The sequence below is a fragment of the Haemaphysalis longicornis genome, unplaced genomic scaffold (genome assembly GCF_048455015.1).
Source record: "Haemaphysalis longicornis isolate Haplotype H1 unplaced genomic scaffold, Haemaphysalis longicornis Haplotype H1 scaffold_3, whole genome shotgun sequence".
NCBI classification, from domain to species: Eukaryota; Metazoa; Arthropoda; class Arachnida; order Ixodida; family Ixodidae; genus Haemaphysalis; species Haemaphysalis longicornis.
In genome coordinates, this window is record NW_027526335.1 from 108,267,739 (window position 1) to 108,287,599 (window position 19,861).

Sequence of the window (19,861 nt, forward strand, 5' to 3'; positions counted from 1 at the left end):
TCCTTTGCCGCCGCTCGCTCCCCCAGTGTGGGCCTCTCGCCACAAACGCGGTGCGGTGTGAGACAGGTTGTTTTCGCGTCGCGAATGCTAACAGTGCAGGATGTGCCTACGTGGTGTCGGCTCTAGCTGTCAAGGTTGGCAATGATTCTTTCGGTGAGGAACTACACTCCTTCCTCGTTGCTCTCCGCCGTGGACAGGGTCAGAACCGTGCACGAAGGGCAGCCTGTCGCGTACGTGCGGCCGGTGTCAAAAACGCGGAGGCTAGCACTCGTCCTGTTTGAAGTAGACGGACCCTTAGGAGTGGCAATTCATTTTTTGTAGAGGCGAAGCCCCTTAGGGGCTCGGGCTGTCGGCGTCTCATGTCGTCGTCGTAACCGTCCTCTCATGTAGTCACGGCACTAAAACACCGGGACTCTCGTTTACGCCTTGCGCTAGAACGCTTCGTGCTTCAAAGGCACGAGACTGTATACCTCTGTAAAGCTGTATACCTCTACCCCCAACGGTGTCATCTCCGTTGGCAAAAGCGCCAAGAATACACTTATACACTGCATGCTTCGCCCCTCCCCAGGTTTCACGTTAGTTGAGATGGCCGAGGATTTTTTTCCCCAAGAAAGCCGGCTTGCATGATAATACCCCGAGCCTGTATACATTTCTGGTCGATCTGATACGCGGCTATGTGCCGTGTGTTGGTGCGGAGCAGTTTCTTGTAACGGCCAATCCCCCCCCGTAAGGCTACGGGTTCAAAGTGAGCATAAGCCTGGGGCATCCATTTACACGTGGCAAGCCTGGAACTGACGCCATCACACGAAAGCTCCGGGCGAAACTGACGCAGGCGCAAACGTTACCTTGCCTAACTGAAAGAAAACCAGAAAGCACAAGAATCAAACCCAGGGACACGTGGTGACAGCCGAGTTACTTAACCACTGCCACTTAACCAGTGGGCCCTGCCTACAAGTGAAACATATTCACTCGCTCCAAGTCTTCGTTTTTGCATGGTCGAAACTGCGCACAGTTTTAACTTGATCAGGAGGTTGTGCTCGTCTGTTCATCACGCTGTTGAAGAGAATGCCCCAATGGCTGACGTTTTTTGGAGCGAGAGCTCCACTAGACTGCATCTTTCAAGGTCATTCGTCTCTTCGCAAATGACCTTCAGCCGCAGGCGCGCAAGCCGCGCCTTTTTTATCGCTTCGCTGACTAGGAGCCCCGCCGCAGCTTTACCATGGGACTAGGTGAGGGTGAAACGGCTTGACCTCCCATCGTCGGCTGGGCCGTCTGTACGCGCGAACCACGCGAACCAGCGCAAGCGAGCCACGCTTCGCGGCTGCTTCGCCTGCGCTTGGTCCCTCAATCTCGCCATCGCTGGCTGCGCTGTCTGTGCGTGCCCATCGGCGCAGCCGAGAGGCTGAATCCGATCATCCAGTAGATATAAGTAGACGGCAGGCTGCGAAATCTCAAGCGAAGGCAAACTTTCGTGAAACACTGTGCGCATAGTCTTTGCTTTCGCTTATGGTGAGTAGAATTAGAAGTGTTAAACCTAAACATTAGTTTTGCTTAGAAAGCGCGGTCGGCGCGCATACTGCGGTGCACACCAAAGTGCTGCGGATTGGAAGCTGTGCCCTAACTTTCCACCGCGTGCTTGTTCCGTGTGTGCAGGCATGGACGAGCACCACCACCACCACCACTCCGGCGGAGGAGGAGGCGGCGGAGGCAGCCTGGCAAGCCCCTCGTGGCGGAACTCGCACTACGGGGTGCACCCGCAGCTCGGCTGGCCGCTGTCGATGACGCTGGCCGACCTCCACGACGACACGCTCCTGCCCACGGGGCTCGGTAAGCCTCTCTCTCTCTCTCTCTCTCTCTCTCTCTCTCTCTCTCTCTCTCTCTCTCTCTCTCTCTCTCTCTCTCTCTCTCTCTCTCTCTGCGGCAGAACGCACACGTGCGGTGGACGACGCGTTTCCGTGCGCGTTCTTTCCTCTTTCGGGAACCGGTCCGCCAGTGGTGAGGAGCATGCATGAAGGCTGCAGGACCGTTTTGGAGAGGGGAAAAAACGCGCGCGCGAAAACGCGTCGATCTCTGCGCGTGTGTTTGGCCCTTCTGTCTCTCCCTCCACGCGTTCGCCACAGACATTACCGTCTTTGTGGCGAACATCGACTGCCTAAAGGTCAGCCGTGCTCTTGTGGCAGTGAAGAGAATCAGGCCTGAAGCCCGTTCTACATGGCGCGAATTTACCTGCGAATTCGCAGCCGCTGCGGCGCTTGTGCGCCAAAGCAACATATTTTCGTAGCTTTGGCAACACAAAAAAGAGGTCGTTTTATCGCACGAGCGGCGCCGCAGCTGCGAATTCGCAGGTAAATTCGCACCACGTAGAACAGCCTTAAGTGCGGGCGCTTCCAGACTTGCATGTTCGGGATAGTTCGCGGGTTTGTTTGTGAGGCGGGAGGTTCGCAGAAACACGAGAATAAAAAAAAAATCACAAGCAGTACCGGGCTGGTGGGCGGGAAGTATGGGCCTGATCGTGGTTGAGGTCCGCGGTAAGATGTACTACAATAGTAGTTCCCATGGCAAGTTTGCTTACTGCAGTAATTGAGCGTATAAATACTGACGTGCATGTGGCGTACTAGCGTGGGGCTGCAGCAGTTTCGAGCTACGTATGCATTTCTGGAGAATATTATAACCACTGTTTAAACGCGAAATTTTGCTTATTCCGAGCTTTGACATTGTGTACTAACCAAGTGATATTGCGTGATTTTCAAAAATATTTCCGGGATTATAGTAGTCCCGGGCGACCTCTCGTGCAGTTACGCTTACAAGACTAATTCAGCCGGTGCTCGCTGCTTAATTAATGTCCGGTCCACTTCCCAGCAGACGTCAAAAAAGATGGAACAGAAATTTCAATTCGAGTTTTTAGAAATTATGCTGTATTACGGACGCACGTCATGCATTCGTTTTTTATGTGAGTGTGTTTGCGGGCTTGCTTCCTGTTAAAGATGTGTTGATTTCAAAAAGCAATTAATCAGCCTATAGCTCGGCAAGTGGGTATGAAAGGTCGCACATGCGCCCGTATATATACGAAGCGTTTCCAGGAAGTGGTGATAATTAGGCGGTGACGTGACAGACCAACCGCGTGTTCAGTCGTATTTTACGGCTACCCATTCTCTTTGCGAATATAAGCGCAAGTTACGCACTGCGCTTATAAACCGCTACGCGCCGGCTGTGAGTAGCGAGCGTATACAACACTGGCCAGGTGATGTGAGCGGGGCTCAGGCGAACTGCGCTCGATCCTTGCGCAGCCACTATCGCGCACCTCCTTCACGGGTGCTATTTCGTGCGCGAGGGGGAGGGAAAGGTACAGATTGGAGGTTGGGCTAGTCGACCATACATCTTGCTTGAGAAGAAAAAAAAAAAGAACGAAGGAAGCGCACACTATAACGCGTGAGACTTGAAGGTATACCGAAGCTATACGCAACCTTTCACGACCATCGCGACGGTTTAAGTCCTCGATTGCAGCCGACGTGCTTCTCCTTCGCTGCGTTGCTCCATCATTGTTGCTATAAGTGCGAGCTTCTTTCATTTTTTTTTTTTTTTTTTGAAGTGATAATCATTGGACATCGCCTTAAACGGGCGTACGCTTTGACGTGTATTTGTCGTTCCTATAGCAAGTGTTGCCACGATTGCAGCGAACGCTGGAGTTTCTTTTTTTTTTTTTTATTCCTATCTTGGCCAGTCTTCTTAAGTGGGTATGCTTGGCTTGAAAACCGTGCGCAGGGGACGCTGGGCGGTCGTCGCGAAGCATGCACACTCGAGCGCTAGGTGTTTTCTTGGTTTGTTAACTGCCGGGCGGTTGCCGCGAGGCCGCCCTCGCTCACGTGCGCGCGCTAGGCAATTTCGCGGTATTTTTAACTGCGGACACAAAAAAATTACGATTTGATGAAGAGCTTCGCTCTCGAAAAATTAGCGCGGAAAACAGGGACTGGGAAATATGAAACAGACACACAGGGGAACTGTTTTTTGAAGACGAGAGAACGACACTGCTGGCTTTGCCGTAAAGTCGACGCTGCGCCACTGAAAACCTTAGCAACTGTGATAACTACGCACCGCTTTCCCTTTATGTGGAGTCTCTTCTAGCCTGCTTAGAGGGGCATTTGAAGAAAAGCGGTCACTTTTCGAGTTCCGTTCAGCGCATTGGTAATCGAAGTGGGGAGAGCGTTGGAAGTGGCTGCAAAAGTGCTCGCGGATCGGGGCACCACCAGAAACCGGCTGTCTTGCTTACAGCGTGTTTACGTTCACAGTCATCTTCAACAACATCCGTTCCGGCCAGCGTTCCCTCGTTCCCCTTTTTCCGCGTTCTCACCGTTCCCACGGGCTGTTCCCGGAACGCGTTCCTGGCTCATCTTTGGCCACTCGCGCGCTGCTCTCGTGGGGGGGAGCTTTGTCGGGCAGTCGCCCAGCCCCGCTCGCAGGTGCGAGTGGCCGCAAGCTGCCGAGCGTGTTGCAAACGGGGTGGTCTGTCGGCCGTACCTCTTTCCGGTGCCTTTCGGAAGTGTTGTTGGCTCTCTGCTGCCGGTCACAAACGCTGCTTCTGCTCCGTCCACTCTCCGCTCGGTGCTGGCCAAAGGGAGAACAGAGGGGGTTGCATTCCCCTTCGCCGCCGTACCTTGTCGTATGCCCTACCACCCACCCACTTTAGCCCACTTTGGGCTAAATGGGCTCTGCGTGCTGTTTTTTCTTTTTTCTTTTTTTTTTTTTGCGTTCACGCGAGTGCCCGTGAACGCCAAACGCCCAGCGAGCGCAGCGCCCTGCGGAGAAGCGTATCGTGCAGGGAGACGCGCAGCGCGTCGGACTTGCAGGTGCGGCTTGGCCATTTGGTGTGCGTGTGCTTGCTTCCAGCAATAGGCATTTCGAAGACAGTATGTAGAACAAATAAGGGAACAAAAGGGTAACAAACCGTTACTTTATTGACGCTTCGATTTTATTGACCCCTCCCCTTCCCCGTCTGAGCCAGCCCCTTCCTATTAAAGTTTCATCTATATAGCTTATTGGCGCTTCGAGGAATCGCATTAGATGGAATGCCGTTGTATTTCGACGAAGATTTGTCCTTCGCCGAAACATCAATGAGATTGCAGTTTGCCGCTGTTTTATTATTTTTTTGTATTGTACGGAATATTTTACAGGGCCCGGTGCATTAATTGCTGACTGGCACGCACGCACACAGACAAGCAAACTCAGTTCATTGATTGATTGATTGATTGATTGGTTGACTGATTGATTGATTGATTGATTGATTGATTGATTGATTGATTGATTGATTGATTGATTGATTGATTGATTGATTGATTGATTGATTGATTGATTGATTGATTGTGGGGTTTAACGCGCCGAAGCTGCCCCCGGACTATGATGCGCGCCGTAGTGGAGGGCTCCGGATTAATTTCGGCTACGTGGGGATCTTAAACGTGCGCCGAAATCTTGACAAACTGCGCTTTTCGCCTTCATAAAAGCAGCCACCGTGGCCAGTATCGAAGCAGCGTCCTTGGGTTCACTAACAAACGAGCTTAATCCAGTAGGGCAAAGATTACATGCACATGGTTTTTTACGCCCACTTACGGGTCTCGGCGGTCACCAGAGATCGCAGTAATAATCGCACTGATTGGCGCCATTATTATAACGAACTTTAATTGGTACTTTTAAGACGCATCATTGTATTGCAAAAATGGAAGCAAGCAGTATACCCGTCTCCGCAGTTTCGTCCTTACCTATACGTTAGTGGTCTGTGTTACACGAGCGGCGCCGTGTGACGTGAAACGTGTGTATTTCAGGGCTAACTTAGGGCACGCACTTCTCTACCCACAAGCGATATTTGCAATATAGAGGCGTGCTGTTAAACGAATGTACAAGAACGGAATTACATTAAGGCGATTATGCTAATTGGTGCTACCAAGATTGTAAATTTACGCTAATACACGTAAGCACGTGCACATACAAATGCCAAATGCATCCATCCTTTGTCCTTTTTTTCCGTAAACGTATTTCACAACTGAAGAAGAAAAAAAAACATCATTTATATGTGAAGTGGGACAACGTCACTTTCTCACTCTTCAACCACGGAGGAGGCGCGTCGACGCCTCAAGAACGGCGCCAAAGTTAGGCGCGTCTTGCGTCACACGCACGCGTTGCCTGTAATCACTGTATGTGGAAGCGAGCTTCGCGCGTTCCCAGGGTGCTCGGTCGCAAATGCGAGCCGCGTCTGCTTACCCACGTGTGTACGCGTACAGGGTTCGCGCACGTCGTTTCCTCAATGGTTGTTACTCTTCTGTTTGCGTGTTTACCCCCAAGGACGACAGGGCGGGGTGGCCCTGAATTACTAATTGCGAGACTCGCTTTAGTCCGCGAGCGAGCGTGTTATAGCCTGCGGTCGCTCGGTTTCCCATTATAACCTCAGGGAAAACAAAAACAGTCGACTTCGAAGCGTTGTCAGGATAGGTGTCGGTCAGCTATGGCTATATTGCGGCAGTGAGGTGAGAAAAGGCGAAAGATTATTGCGTAATGGCTGGCTTCATTTTTTTTTAATGGTTGCGCGAAGACACTTCAAAACCACCCTCGAACGCTCGTGTAAGAGAATGATTACTATGAGCGGTCTGCTTGTTGGTGCCCGTGTACGCGCGCGCACTCCGCGATGAGCTATTAAGATGCATGTAAAAGCCACGAAAGTGGCGCGTATTTCTTTTTTTCTTGCCCGTTAACACAACTGAAAAGGAAATACAGCGAACCTTCGTTATAACGAAGTCGCTTTATTCCAAATTTCGCTTCATTCCAAGCGTTTCACGTTCTTACTGCCGTTTAAGGAGCGAATAATTATTCCTGTTGTCAACGAAATATACCGTATTTACTCGATTCTAAGCAGCCCCTTTTTTCCATGATCGCGATGCCCAAAGTGAGCGGGCTGCTTAGATTCGAAAAACCTAAATTACCGCACCCCCCCCCCCCCCCCTCGCCATTTTTTTTCGCGGCCGTATCTTGATGACACGGGCGCGGGGAATAATGTTTAATTTGTCAAAAATTTAAAAGAAAAATAGGTACAGACGGTGAATTCACCGCTTACGTTTGATATACTCAGTCACCCTCACCATTATTCGGGTCCGTTGTGCCACTTAAGCGCCACCGCTCTCAGCGTACTACAGGTCGTCTTCTGTTTTGTTGAAGTTTTTTGTAATTGAAAACTTGATAAATGACTTGGGCACAATGTCAACTCAGGCCCGCTTCCTCGCGTCTGAAATCCACCTTGCGATGGTTGCTTAGGAAAGGGGGCGCTTAGATTCGCATGCAAACTCTTTTTTTTTTTCACCCCAAAAGTAGTGGAGGGTGCTTATAATCTGGGGGTGCTTAGAATCACAAAAATACGGTATACCTTATAACGAAGCCAGTTTCCTTTCCCGTAGTCTTCGTTATTTATTTTATTTATTCACTCTCAATGTCGGCGGCGTTAACAGAGACGAGCGGAGGCTCACTTTACATGCGAATGGAGGACGTGTCGACGCGAAAACGGGCACTCCAAAGGCTCTTTTGTCGAGGTTACCCATATGCGACGCGTTGTATTAACACACAGCGCAACCCGCCGCGGTGGCTCAGTGGCTAAAGGCACATTCCCACTGGCGATGCGCCTCGTCGCGCGACTAAAAGCGACGTCGCAAAGCGACGAGCCGGCCGTCGCTTTTCGGCGTTTTGCGACGGCGGAGCCGATCGCCCTCGGTCCGAATCCGCCTCTTTCATTGCGGTGTGCTGCCACCTAGCGTGCCTAGCGGAAGTTGAAGCCGTAGGGTTTGCCGGCGTTTCCTCCGGCTGCGTTCTCGTTGTATGCACGGCAATCCCACATTACGGCGAGGAGCAGCCGAAGTTTTTCTTCTGTATTGGTGTTACAGCCCCTGGTCATCACATAATACCAGGCGGCTTCTTATCACTGAATGAGGGCTGGCAGAGAAATCTCGGACAGATCCGTGTGCCGTCCGAGCAGCAGAGCGAGCAGTACTTGGAGTCGTCTGGCATGAAGTGCGATCGCCAGCTCAACAAAGGCCGGCAGTTCGCAAAATGCCTTTAAGCGCTGGACACATGTACGATTGGTACACGCGATTCGCATGCGACTGATCGTTACGACTGTCGCCACGACTAGTCGTACGCGTGAATTTGAGATGGCCCGATGCGCGCATGAGATGCGTCGTCGGCGTCGCTCCGCCCACTGTTTTTGCTCCATGGTCAACTACGATGAGCTGAGCTGAATTTGTAGATTCTGCGCGTTTGTTCGCAAGAAATGGATAAAGCATGCAATCGTGAAGCGTTTTCTGCCCTCGGAAACAGTCCGCGCACACGCCGGCCGCGCCTGCCAGCTCGGCACACTCAGCGGCTCGAACCGACGCAGACCACGGTAGCAACCGCGCTTGTCGCTGCTCTTCTGAATCAATCTGATCGCTAAAAAGTTCCACATGCGAGAAAGTAGGTGTTAGTGTGGTGAAAAATTGTGCTAGGGATTGTTGTCAGGGCTTATTTTAAAAGCGGCGATCAGATATATCTGCCGCGATGCAAGCCGCCTACGCTGACCGGTCGCCGCGGCGCGCGGTGAGCCGAGCGGTCGAGAGATGGCGATACCTGCGCGGAAGCATCGAAACAGGCTACGCAGATGTCTTGGTCACCGATCGCTCAAACGGCAGTTATAACTTAATAGAGTTCCACATGCGAGAAGGGGATGATAGTGTAGTGAAAAGTTGTGTTGCGGATTGTCATTCGCCGTTGCACAGATAGCAGCCATCAAATATCCGCCAGGATGCTAAGCCTATAGTTCCCATCACCCGAGCCGACGCGAGCGACGCAAACCGCCGTAGCCGATCGCGTGCGGCCGACGGGAAGCGATAGAAGCCGACACCGCTCCCTTTTCGGCACTCCGAGTTACAGCGGAACGCAGCACAAGTTGTGGGCATTGTTCCGCGCACAACGAGCACACACAAAAAATCGAACGATGTAAATACAACCACGACCCCTTCCCGCTTGTGCGGGAGCTGTGGGGAATGTCGTCTGCTGCCCCTACTGGACTGCTTAGGGACTTGGCCGCTAGGGGATTGCGCATGCGCAGTGGGGTTGTGAAAGAGGCGGATTCCCTCGTCGCGCGACGGCCCCGCAAAACCGGTAAGCCAATCATGGCCGCGGAGTAGGCTGACGTAGCCGGAAACGAAACGTTTCTTTACATCCGGTATGCAAACGCTGCGGGCGGGCGAGGACGAGCCGCCGCCGCCACCGCCTCTGGCTCGCTCGGCTGGCTCGGCCAGGCGGCCAGGCGCTTGGCCCGCTATCGCTGTACCCGCCGGGTCGGGCCGGCAAGCAACTTCCCGTGTGCATCGGTTCTTTGGTCAGTGGCTTCAGCGTGCGCGTGCACTAATCAACGAATAGCGTGGAACTCATCAGTGTGGAGAAGCGTGTATGGATTGTAAATGGAGCTAGGTGGACAGCGAGACGGTAGGTTGACTTGCAGCCTCTTCGTCTATCGGCGACTGGTAAACACGCGTAGAGTTCGGAGGCGTCAGAACGTTGCGCATGTGAAAAGAAGCGACATTTGTGGGCCGTGATGCGGGTGTTGTGGCGTGAAAGCAAGCGTGTGCATTTCTTCGTGCAATAATATGTTGAAAAGAGCCTTCGTGAGTTTGTTATTTTCTGCTCCTCCCGCAACCCGCAAATGCTTTCGGCATTGCTCCAGGTTAGTAGCATGTGTTTTAGTTTGATTTCTACCTGCTTTTGTCGCGTATTCTTTGACTTCGAATGGTTGACGCACCAACGAGGTCGTATGTACAAGTCGGGAAGCAGCTGCGCTGAACGCAGTCGCATCATCGCTCATCGCAAGTGCGAACACCACCTCAACGCCTCATCGCGCGACGCGCGCCGTCGCGCGACGAGACAAATCGCCAGTGGGAATGTGCCTTAAGGCGTTGTGCTGCTGAGCACGAGGACGCGAGTTCGATTCCCGGCCGCGGCGGCCGCTTTTCTGATGGAGGCGAAAAGCAACAAACTCCCGTGTGTACGAGATTTCGGCGCACGTTAAAGATCCCCAGGTGGTCAAAATTAACCCGGAGCCCTCCACGACGGCGCGCCTCATCGCCTGCGTTGCGTCGGCGCGTTAAACCCCACAATCAATCAATCAATCAATCAATCAATCAATCAATCAATCAATCAATCAACCAATCAATCAACCAATCAACCAATCAATCAATCAGCACACAGCGCAGCAACTCTTAATAAACTACAATCACGGCGCGCTAAAGGCAAATACGGAGGATGTTGGCTACCGGATGTCGCTTTAAATTTCCCCACCCCCTGGAACGAGGTCTAGGGGCAGGTCCGCAGTCCTAATTTTGAATCTCAGGTCGCGTTCGCAGTCTGTGCCGCGCCACGTCTCTCCCGGCAACGCAGGCTACACCGGCTTCCCGCAAGTATATAGCGTCCCGACTGCAGCGGTGCTTGCGAAACTTCAGATGACCGATGCGCACTCTCCATTCTTTTCTTTAAACAGAGCTCGGGGAACTAACAGTGAGAGATCGTCCTTGTAGCTCGGGCTCATCTATAATGTATGCGCCTGGAGCAATACTGCTGGCCTTCTTTTGTACAGGCTGCAGTCTACCCTGAATCATACGCTTTTGTCGAGCGAAGTTGATCGAAAGGGCGTTAGTCCTTTAGAACCCACCGGCGGCTTGCATCAGTTCTAGTGTTCTTTGCGTCTGTATTAGCCCTCGTTTTTAACACTATCAATATCTGTTTTATTTCTTTCTTGTAGCGTTTCAGCCCAAAATGAGTCGTTGCGTCGTAAGACACTTAATACACTACTACTGCTACTGGTAACCCGCCACCGTCCGTTAGAGAGTTATGGCAGATAGGAAAATCGGTCCAATGACGTCGCCCGGTGCAGGATCGGTGCACTGCGCATGCGCACGAGGTTCAGCCCTTCCGCCGCGGCGGATTTCAATCGAGAAAAATTATTCGGGAAAAAGTAAACTTTTCGGCGTTTTGTGATTATGCGTTGCCATGGTGGTGGTACTGGCCCTCCTCCTTACCGCCGCGCATGTGGACGATAGCCCGAAACCAAAAGCGTTACCCCCATTCCTTGGCGTTTAAATTTACTACTTTCGACACCGCTCAAATGCGGGTATCTATCCGGTACAAACTACACCTAGGCCACAAGGCGCTCAGGTGTGTGTTTGGGCAATTTTGGGCTGCCGTCTGCAGTAGCCGACCGTTTTTTCGGACTCCCAAAATTCGGACTTGCTGGATATTTCGGACTTTCCCGAGGAACCGTCAGTTGTCCGTAATGACTCACGAAATTTTCGGGCTGCTCTTTTATTCGGACTATTTTTCGTTCCCCTCCAGGTCCGAAAAATCGGTCGGAGGCTGTACGTCAAATTTCGAGAAGTTGTAAAGTCATAAAGTGGGCAGTGTCCAGTTTGGTATGTACATAATAGTGGATGTGTATGAGAGCCGTATGTGCCTATCGACAAGTTGAACGACTCGCAGTTCTCCAGACATCGTTTTGTCTGTACACTTTTTTCACGGCACTGCTTAGTGGCAGACGTACACCAAACCACTGTTATAACAAAGTCCTTCGGATAGGAAATTGGCTTCGTTATAAGCGATACTTCGTTGTAGGCGGACATGGCTATCTCTCAGTGTACTGCGTTGGGGACCAATAAATACTTCGAATAAAGCGAGATTTCGTTAAAGAACGGTTTACTGTATTAGGGTTTGGCGCCGGCGTGCGTGCTGTGAGCCTGTAAAGGATACTTCACTGCGAGCACAGTAATCATGGTGGAAAGCTAACTTACGAGGAAAAGAGGGCCGCGAGGTAAAACAAGATAATTTAGACACAAAAGCTGGTCCCTGCAGGTGTTGCTCGTAAAGAGAACGCCCGCGTGCCAGGCTGCTGCGGGTTTCGCCGACATGCTGAGCGTAAGAGCGAGATCTGTAAGCTGTTGCGCGTGCTACGGTGGCTTGGATGTGAATTCCAGTGACGCTGAAGAGTGAAAGAGAGACGAGCACAGAAACCCGCATTGCGGTACGTGCGCTCCCGCCCCCGTGTAAAGTCCCGAGCGAAGTTTTCCGCTTTGCGAAACCCATCGGCGAAGGCGGGGGGCCATGGACGATCATGAACAGGCCTACTTCCAACAAGAGCAGATGACAATCACATCACACTCCACGCCTCGATAACACCGAGAATTCATTTTTTAAATAAATAAAATATTAATACTTTCACTGGTGGCGTAGATGCAACCCAGCGATAAAACCACCAGTAACTAATGTAATTGGCTTGCAAATAATACTGAAACAAAAGTTTGAAAACTTCACCTGAAGCCGGCTACTTGTTAATGCGCCGAAGTGGCTTTCTGAGGCTATATTCCGTCTCGATATCTTGAAAGCGCCGGGAAAGTACATTAAACATTGCAGGGACATAATAGTTACGGAGTATTCGACTGCAGGTTGTATTGCATCGGAGTGTAACGTAATGATTCTTAGGTCTGAGACAGCGAGCATACGCATACGGGGTTTTATACTCGCTTAAGAAAAAAAAATGTTTTGTTATAACAGCAGCTTTTAACAGTACAGAACTGGAATCAGTCAAGGACAAGGTTTGGAATGCATTGGATCTGGGGGAAGTATCATAGGCAGTGCACTGCGCAAAGGTAGTGCTACAATTCACTTGCCTGATAGATTCCTTTCGAGATGTTGGCGGCACAAAGTTGTAACTGACCAAAGTAGGTGCATTGTTAGGTGAGTGTGGGCTTCCGCGAATTGTAAGCGTCATTAATGGCCTTCATCTGCTTGCTGTCACCGTAAAACAGTGTACCTCTCCCCCAAAATCGCACCATAAAGAAAAGTCGGGCATGCTCCCACGCTATACTTGCGAACATTGTGCACACGCTGTTATCGATCGCAAGTCGCTTGATTTTGCACCTGCAATCGAGCCCGCGTATAATGTCTCGTTCACGACTACAGAACCAGTAATCTCAAGCTCGGCACTACGGGGATTAAAACCGGAGAGCTGGCGTTAAACGTTGGGAAGCTCCCAACGCTTCGCGCGTTTCGTCACAGATGGGGGGGGGGGGGGGGGGCAAGCAGTAGTAACGTCGACTAGCGAAAAAAAAAAATGTCGAAAAGTCGAATTCGAGCAAAGCGATGATGACTTTCGTGACTCCACAGTCTTACCGACCGTGGCTGCTCAGTGGCTAAGACCGAAAAAAAAAATGTCGAAAAAGACCGAAAAAAAATGACGGAAAAGACGGAGAAAAAAAGTCTACAAAGACCGAAAAAAATGTTCGGAAAAGGCCGAAAAAAATGACAAAAAAGATCGAAAAGAAATGTCGATAAAGATCGAAATAGACCGAAATCCCAAGGACGCCGTTTATTACGTCCCGGCCGCGGTGGTTGTCTTTCAGATGCAGGGGAAATGCGAGAACGCCCGCGTATCGGGGTTTCGGCGCCCGTTAAAGACCCCCATGTGGTCGAAATTAATCCCGTGCCCTCCGCTGCGGCACGCCTTGTAGCTGAGATGTAGCTTCGGCGCGTTAAAGCCCCGAACTTGGATCCCCACAGCCTCGTGCCCGCTACACGTGCGAGGCTTCGTGTGCGCGCTCTTTTAATTACTGCTCTACGAGACGACACGCGGCGGCCGTTAATCGTGCACGGGGAGAAAGAAATAGGCGGACGCGCGAAAGACGTCCTGTTACTCTCCCTCTCTCTCTCCCCTAAGATGAGCCCGCGCTGCGTGATTTAAACACGCGGTCGCCCTTGGTTCAGGTCAGTCACTGCCGCTCAGTGGATGCATAGCGGGTTGTCGCCGCGAGCCTGTCTCATCGCCTCTTTCTTCTTGGCTCCTTTTCGCTGCGCTGGCTTCTTCTCTCAAGGCCTTCGTCTGGCGCTCGTCGAGCCGTCCGGCCGGAGGAGGGAGTGCCGCGATCTGGCGGCGCCCGGAGCCGACAGCGCGCGTGCCTTGTGTGTTCAGTTAGCCAGCTGTGTAGTGTAGCGGGCGACAACGTCCGCCGGAGCTCGCGACCTCGATCGTCGCCCGCACGACGTGTTTAGGATTTTCCTCCTCCGAGAGAACAAGAAGAAAAAAAGAAGCGAAGAAGGGGACGGGCGCACCGGTGGGAATACTAATTTTACAGCTCGGTGCAGTGTGCAGCCATCTATGGCATTGGGACAGGCCAACATCCTCGTTAATCGAGTCTGTAATCTTTTTTCTCGGTTGGGGGGAGGGATCTTCTAGTCGCCGCCGCCGCAACTGCAGGTGTATACGAGGCGTATGCGTGAGAATACCGTTCGCAGTCGTGTTACACGTTATAACGGACGAAGTTTCGCTTGGGGCCTGACTGCCCGTCCTGTCATATCCTCTCAATACTGCCTTGTGTTCCGTGAAGCGCAAAAGTTTACGGACCAAGTAGCAATTTTGAGTTATATCCCTGCCGCACGGCAACCCGGGGTATTATGTGCGGTGTTTTCGCAATACTTTAGTAATCACACGACATGTCACATGCATACCACGGTTTGTGGGCTGCTACCGGAAGAGCTATAACCTAAAATTGCCATTTTCGTGGTCTGTAAACTTTTGCTCATTACTGTACACATTCACCGGCCGCCGTGGCTCGGTGGCTAAGTTGTTGTGCTGCTGAGCCCAAGGACGCGGGTTCGGACCCGACCGCGGTGGCCGCTTTTCAGATAGAGGCGAAACGCGAAAACGCACGCGTGTCGATATTTGAGTGCACGCTGAGATACCAAGGTGGTTAATATTAATACGGAACCCTCCACTACGGCGCGCCTCATAGACCGGGGTAGCTTCGGCGCGTTAAGCCCCTACAATTATTTGTTTAAATCTTTACCCAACGAATTTTTTTTTTCTCGGTTCGTTCTGACCTTACTTTTCTCGGGTTTTGCTGTGTAGGCGCCAGATCGTTGTATATTTCTCTCCTCCTCTCACTTTGTCGGTTCCGGCCACTGTGTCGTATCGGTTTCACTGGAAATCAATCGGGGCTCGGAACGCTATCGCAGTTTTGCGAATAGCAGAACTCGGCGACGTACGGCGGTCACTTTTCCCCCCTTGACTATCGCGTTTTCCCATCGCGTTTCCAGTAATCGACCCGAAAATAAGGACGTTTTGTCGCGCTTTTCCCCCTGGCTTTGCTCCAGCCTCTCCCCCTGACGACGCTCGTCCTTAGGTGCTCTAGGGCAAGCTTCTATTTACGCCTGATAAGGCCGCAGAGACACTTCGTTTGCCCGAGTTAATCGATACTCGGAAAAGAAGAATTTTCCTCGGTCCGACAAACCCGGCAAAGGTTGCCGCAATAAAGGGTGTTTGCAACGAGGAGTGAAGCTCGCCGCCATGACCGCTGCGTGGATTTCGTTGCGCAAGCGTGTATACGTGACAAGCTCTATCACCATTAGTAGCCCAAGCTGCTTGATTAGGCTGGACTGGACAGAGGTTTCTGGGAAGGAGGTTGGGCGCTGCATACGTTCTGTTCACACGCGAGCGCACACACCCGCTGCAGAGGCACGTGTGTGTATTCTCCATGCATCTTGTTGCCTGAAGCTTTCAATGGAGAAAAAAAAAACAAAAAAACATTCGCGCTTCTTAGGGCACTTCACGGTCGCAGGGTTCAGGAAACCTCTTGACCTTGAGTGAAGGAACAATCTTCAAGAGCAGGTCAGAGCTCTTTGAACGTAAGCACTAAATTCGTAACTGTGGAAGAGGCTGCCGTGCCGTTCCTTCTTTTTTTTTTTTACAGCGAATCTGTATACCTCTACTTCAACGATCATCTCCGTGGGCAAAAATGCCAAGGCTCCAAGGCCTAAGACGCCGAGCTGATGCGTCAGGCTGAGCAGGACCCAGCATTTTCCTCCAGAGAAGCCGAGCGTATAGTGCCAATAGATAAGGTATTAGTACAGTGTACTAGAATTCTAGTACACTGTAGTATTAGAGTGCCGCCACTGAGGCACGGAAGTCAGCAACGGCGGCCATTTTGGCGTTTATCAGTGTTGAAAATTGCCGCATGTACGGCCTCGCCGTTAACTTCGACAGGGTCGTTTGTTAACACCACCACCGAAAGTGCAGCGAAGCGGCATCTTTGAACTAACTTCTGCTGCCGAAATGCCGTAACACGCGTTGTCTTTGATTCGCATTCGGAACGACGTCAGTCGCGCGCAGCCGCAGAGCAGGGGGGACGCGCTATGCCTACCAGAGCTGACCGACTAAGTAAGGTTGACGTCTGGGCTCGTTGGTTCCCACACACAAGAGAGAGAGAGAGAGAGAGAGAGAGAGAGAGAGAGAGAGAGAGAGAGAGAGAGAGAGAGAGAGAGAGAGAGAGAGAGAGAGAGAGAGAGAGAGAGAGAGAGAGAGAGAGAGAGAACGCAGTTTAATGGTGCTGACGAGGTCTGTTCAGCAGATAGCCTAACATGCTACGCCAGGTGAATAATGACACAAATGAAAAAAAAAAACAAAAAAACGCACACACAAGGACAAGTAAAGGACTTACTCAACGCTGCGTATGTCCCTTACTTGTACTTGTGTGCGTTTTTATTGCGCTGTAACTTTAACTGACCGACTAAAACGCATAAACAACAAAATAGCGGCTTCCATGAACCGTCGCAGTGTAAGCAAATGTAAACGAAGACGCAGCCGCGGCAGTAGTGCCGTCTGTGGACTTTTGCGCGGCGAAGCCGCTTGAAAGGCAGAACGCCGTTGCCTTGGCATGCTTTGCTCTGCGGAAAAGCGACCTGCGTTACTTCGCTGTTGGACAGGTGCACGCTGGTAGCTTGGCTCTGCACGTGCGTAATACTTTCTGCACACTCCCCGCGGCGAGGACAGCGCGTCGTTGTGCCTTAGCTCGCCTAGAAAATTAGACGTCGTTCATCCCCCTCTCTCTACACCCGCCCCCCTCTTCTCCGGACGTCTCCTTCGCGCAGGTATCCAGCCGCTTTAATAAAGAGCGTTCGCATTGTGACGCCACTGACCTTGCGACGACAATGGCGGCTCGGACGGTGAACTTAGCGGCTTTTGCTCTCTGCTATGATTATATACGCGCCTGCGTGCTGCCTGCCCGTGCGCGTGTTGTGCGCGCGGAGGGGAAAGTGCGCAAGGAAACAAAGGGAGGGGTCACAGCACACTTCTAGGCGCGTGGTTTGGGGTCTCCGCCGGGGTGCAGTTTGTCGCCCCCATTGTTTTATCCCCTCTCTCTTTTCTCTCTTTTATGTTCGCTCTCCCTCATGCTATCTTTTTCCGCTGGCTGAACAGCGGCTGTGACGCCGGCAAAAGTGGCAGCGCCGGCGTTGTTCCTCCTCCCTCCCAACTCACTTTGTTTAGGGCGGAATGTTTTTTGTTTTCTTTGTTCGGTATGATCGTTTTCCCCCTAAGGCAGCTTTGTTTACGTGGAGATAGTTCGAAGACGCGCACAACAACGCCCATGGTTCCCTCTCCGTTGCTGGCTGTAGCCACAAACGGTGTATGCGGCTGTTGCCAAGTTGTCCCGTTATACCCAGTTACCTACACGACTGATCGCTCATCGTATCTCTTCTCCGCGCTTTTTTTTTTTGAGAATCTTTCTCTCATTACCTCGCCCTTTTTGCTCAATCAAAAAAAAAAAAAAAAGGTTCCTCCTCCTTCTCCTCTCCTCCCGCAGTCTTCGCCCCCTGCGCATACAAGAACGGGTTGTGTAACAGGCCCGTTTCTGCCGAGCACCAGCCTCCGTTTGGGATGTTTAAAGAGACCGCCGTGGCCGGCTCCTACGCTAAGGGGAGAACCATTTCGTCTCAACATAGGTACTACTAGGCACCCAAATCATATCCTCCTCACCGCTCGACCCCAGTGGGCAAGCGCGCCGCCTCCGCTAGGCCGTTCGCCCACTTCTGACGTCATGCGGCCCAGGACGAACATTCTTCGTGGAAACTAGTCTCCACCTTTCGCCGGAATCGGCGCCCCTCCTCCTCCTCCTCCTCCTCCTCCCTCGATGCTCCGCAATCTCTCTTTCTTTGTGTCTCTCGCTGTGCTATCACATTTATTACGTTTTCTGGCTTTCTGATTCCTTTCGCTTTCCTTCGTTGCTTGGGCCTGCCCTTTCCCCACATTATTACGGTTGCTTTTTGTTTTTTGTATTTCCCGCGCTAAACGCCCACATTAGCGGTAGCATTGAAAACTAGCCGGCCACTTTGCGTCCACGTTTACGCACAGAGCAGGCGCGGTCAGGAACGGAACAACAACACGACCGTGAGCAAGGACGAGCGAACGAACGGCCGGACCGTCCCTCCCTTTTTGTTTTTTCTCTCCCGCACTCGTTCGGAGGCCGTAAATACCCGAGTCACGGCGCTTGTGCAGCCTCTCGTGCTTCATTAGTCACCCTGGCCGCCACTCTGGAATATACGTGTGCCGCTATCAGCGGATGCATGCCTGTATGTGCGGCACGGCTGAGCTGTGCCTTTGGCCATGAACCGTCGCTGTAGCCTATACGGACCGCTGTGCTGCGGTAACGCTGCATTTCGATAACGAATTTGATTCGAAAGTCACGATCGCGCGATTTTCGTTGCGACTGCGCGTGATGATACTTGCTACGAACCCTTTGCAGAAGTCGTTTCTCAAAGGGAAACGCGGGCGCAGCTATAGTTTCTTGGAAGCCCGTGCTTTCGAGGATTTTAGCCACGGGCTGCGGCAGAATCGCAGCGAACCTACGTCATGTAAATGGCAGGATTCGTCGCGAAGGTGAAGCGAAGTCACTGCGCCGGCAGTTTTGGACGCGCGCTCTCGACGCGTCGCTATCGCGCTGCGACGCGCTTCTGAGGCTCCCATTTGGGCGTATCGGCCTTTTCGCGTGGTGTTACCACGCTCTGCGCACAACCATTAAGAAAAAAAAGGTCGGTCCCAAGTGACGGATTGCTGCATCTCGAAGTTTATGTTGCTTTCTTATCCCACTCATGCTCAGCACTGTAGGAATCGAAAAGGGGTGAACGGTTTGGCGATACAAGTATTTGGTTACCGTATTTTCGCGCGTATAACCCGCACCAAAAATGCGAATATTTCACTGGCTAAGTAGGGGTGCGGATACTACGCAGGGTTTTTCCTTTAGTGCAGCTTGACGGCAATGCGCGTTGTGCTGTGAAGCTCCTACGCAGTAACACTGACTAAGCCTTCCATGGCAGCGATGGCGCAAAACATACAAGGACATGGAGGGAAAAACAAGGACGAGCGCAATCTAACTGAATTTTATTAGTGAACTGTGACTTTCGCCCTGCAGTCAGTGTATTCTACTTGCTAAATGCACGTTTTTTCTGTCTTATAGTATGCGGTGTGTTGCTTGAGCAGTAGCTTCGGTGCAGCCTTCCCTGTACCTAATGTGCGGGCAATACGCGAGGACTTTTTTTAGATGCGACGCATCTCTTTGACTCGCCTTGTCCCTCCATCCATCCGTAGTCTGCACGCCTCTCCCCCATTCTCCTCGCCACGCCAGCTGCGCGGTAACGCCGCTCTCACCACAGCGCCATCTTGCGTTAGCGCTCGCTCCCCTCGCCATGCCAGCTGTGCGTTAGCGCTCGGTTAACACATGTGCATGCGCTGCTCTCTCCGATGACCACCGATGATTTGAATGGAGACTAACAGGTCTGCTACCGCGATGGTCGGCGCAACCGTAACAAGCACCGCCCAGATGCGTCGCATCACCCCATGGTTTCCCCCCGCGGAAAGATGTGGTCAATTTTTCTTTCCCGGCGGGCTGAAAAAGGGTGCGGATTATATGCAGGGCGGGTTATACGCGCGAAAATACGGTACATTTTTTAAGGAGTAGCGCAAAAATAAACGTTCCGTGGA

The 19,861-nt window shown here is 51.9% G+C and overlaps 1 protein-coding gene across 4 annotated transcripts in view; it reads left to right on the forward strand.

Annotated features, from left to right (window-relative positions):
* The window catches only part of Aop (ETS variant transcription factor anterior open), a 112,590-nt gene that overhangs the window by 73,421 nt on the left and 19,308 nt on the right, over positions 1 to 19,861 (forward strand). For all 4 annotated transcript variants that reach the window (XM_077704013.1, XM_077704011.1, XM_077704010.1 and 1 more), the window contains one exon: positions 1,654 to 1,827. In XM_077704013.1, the coding sequence (XP_077560139.1) occupies positions 1,656 to 1,827 (172 nt within the window). In that variant the 5' untranslated portion in view covers positions 1,654 to 1,655. The remainder of the gene's footprint in view (positions 1 to 1,653; positions 1,828 to 19,861) is intronic.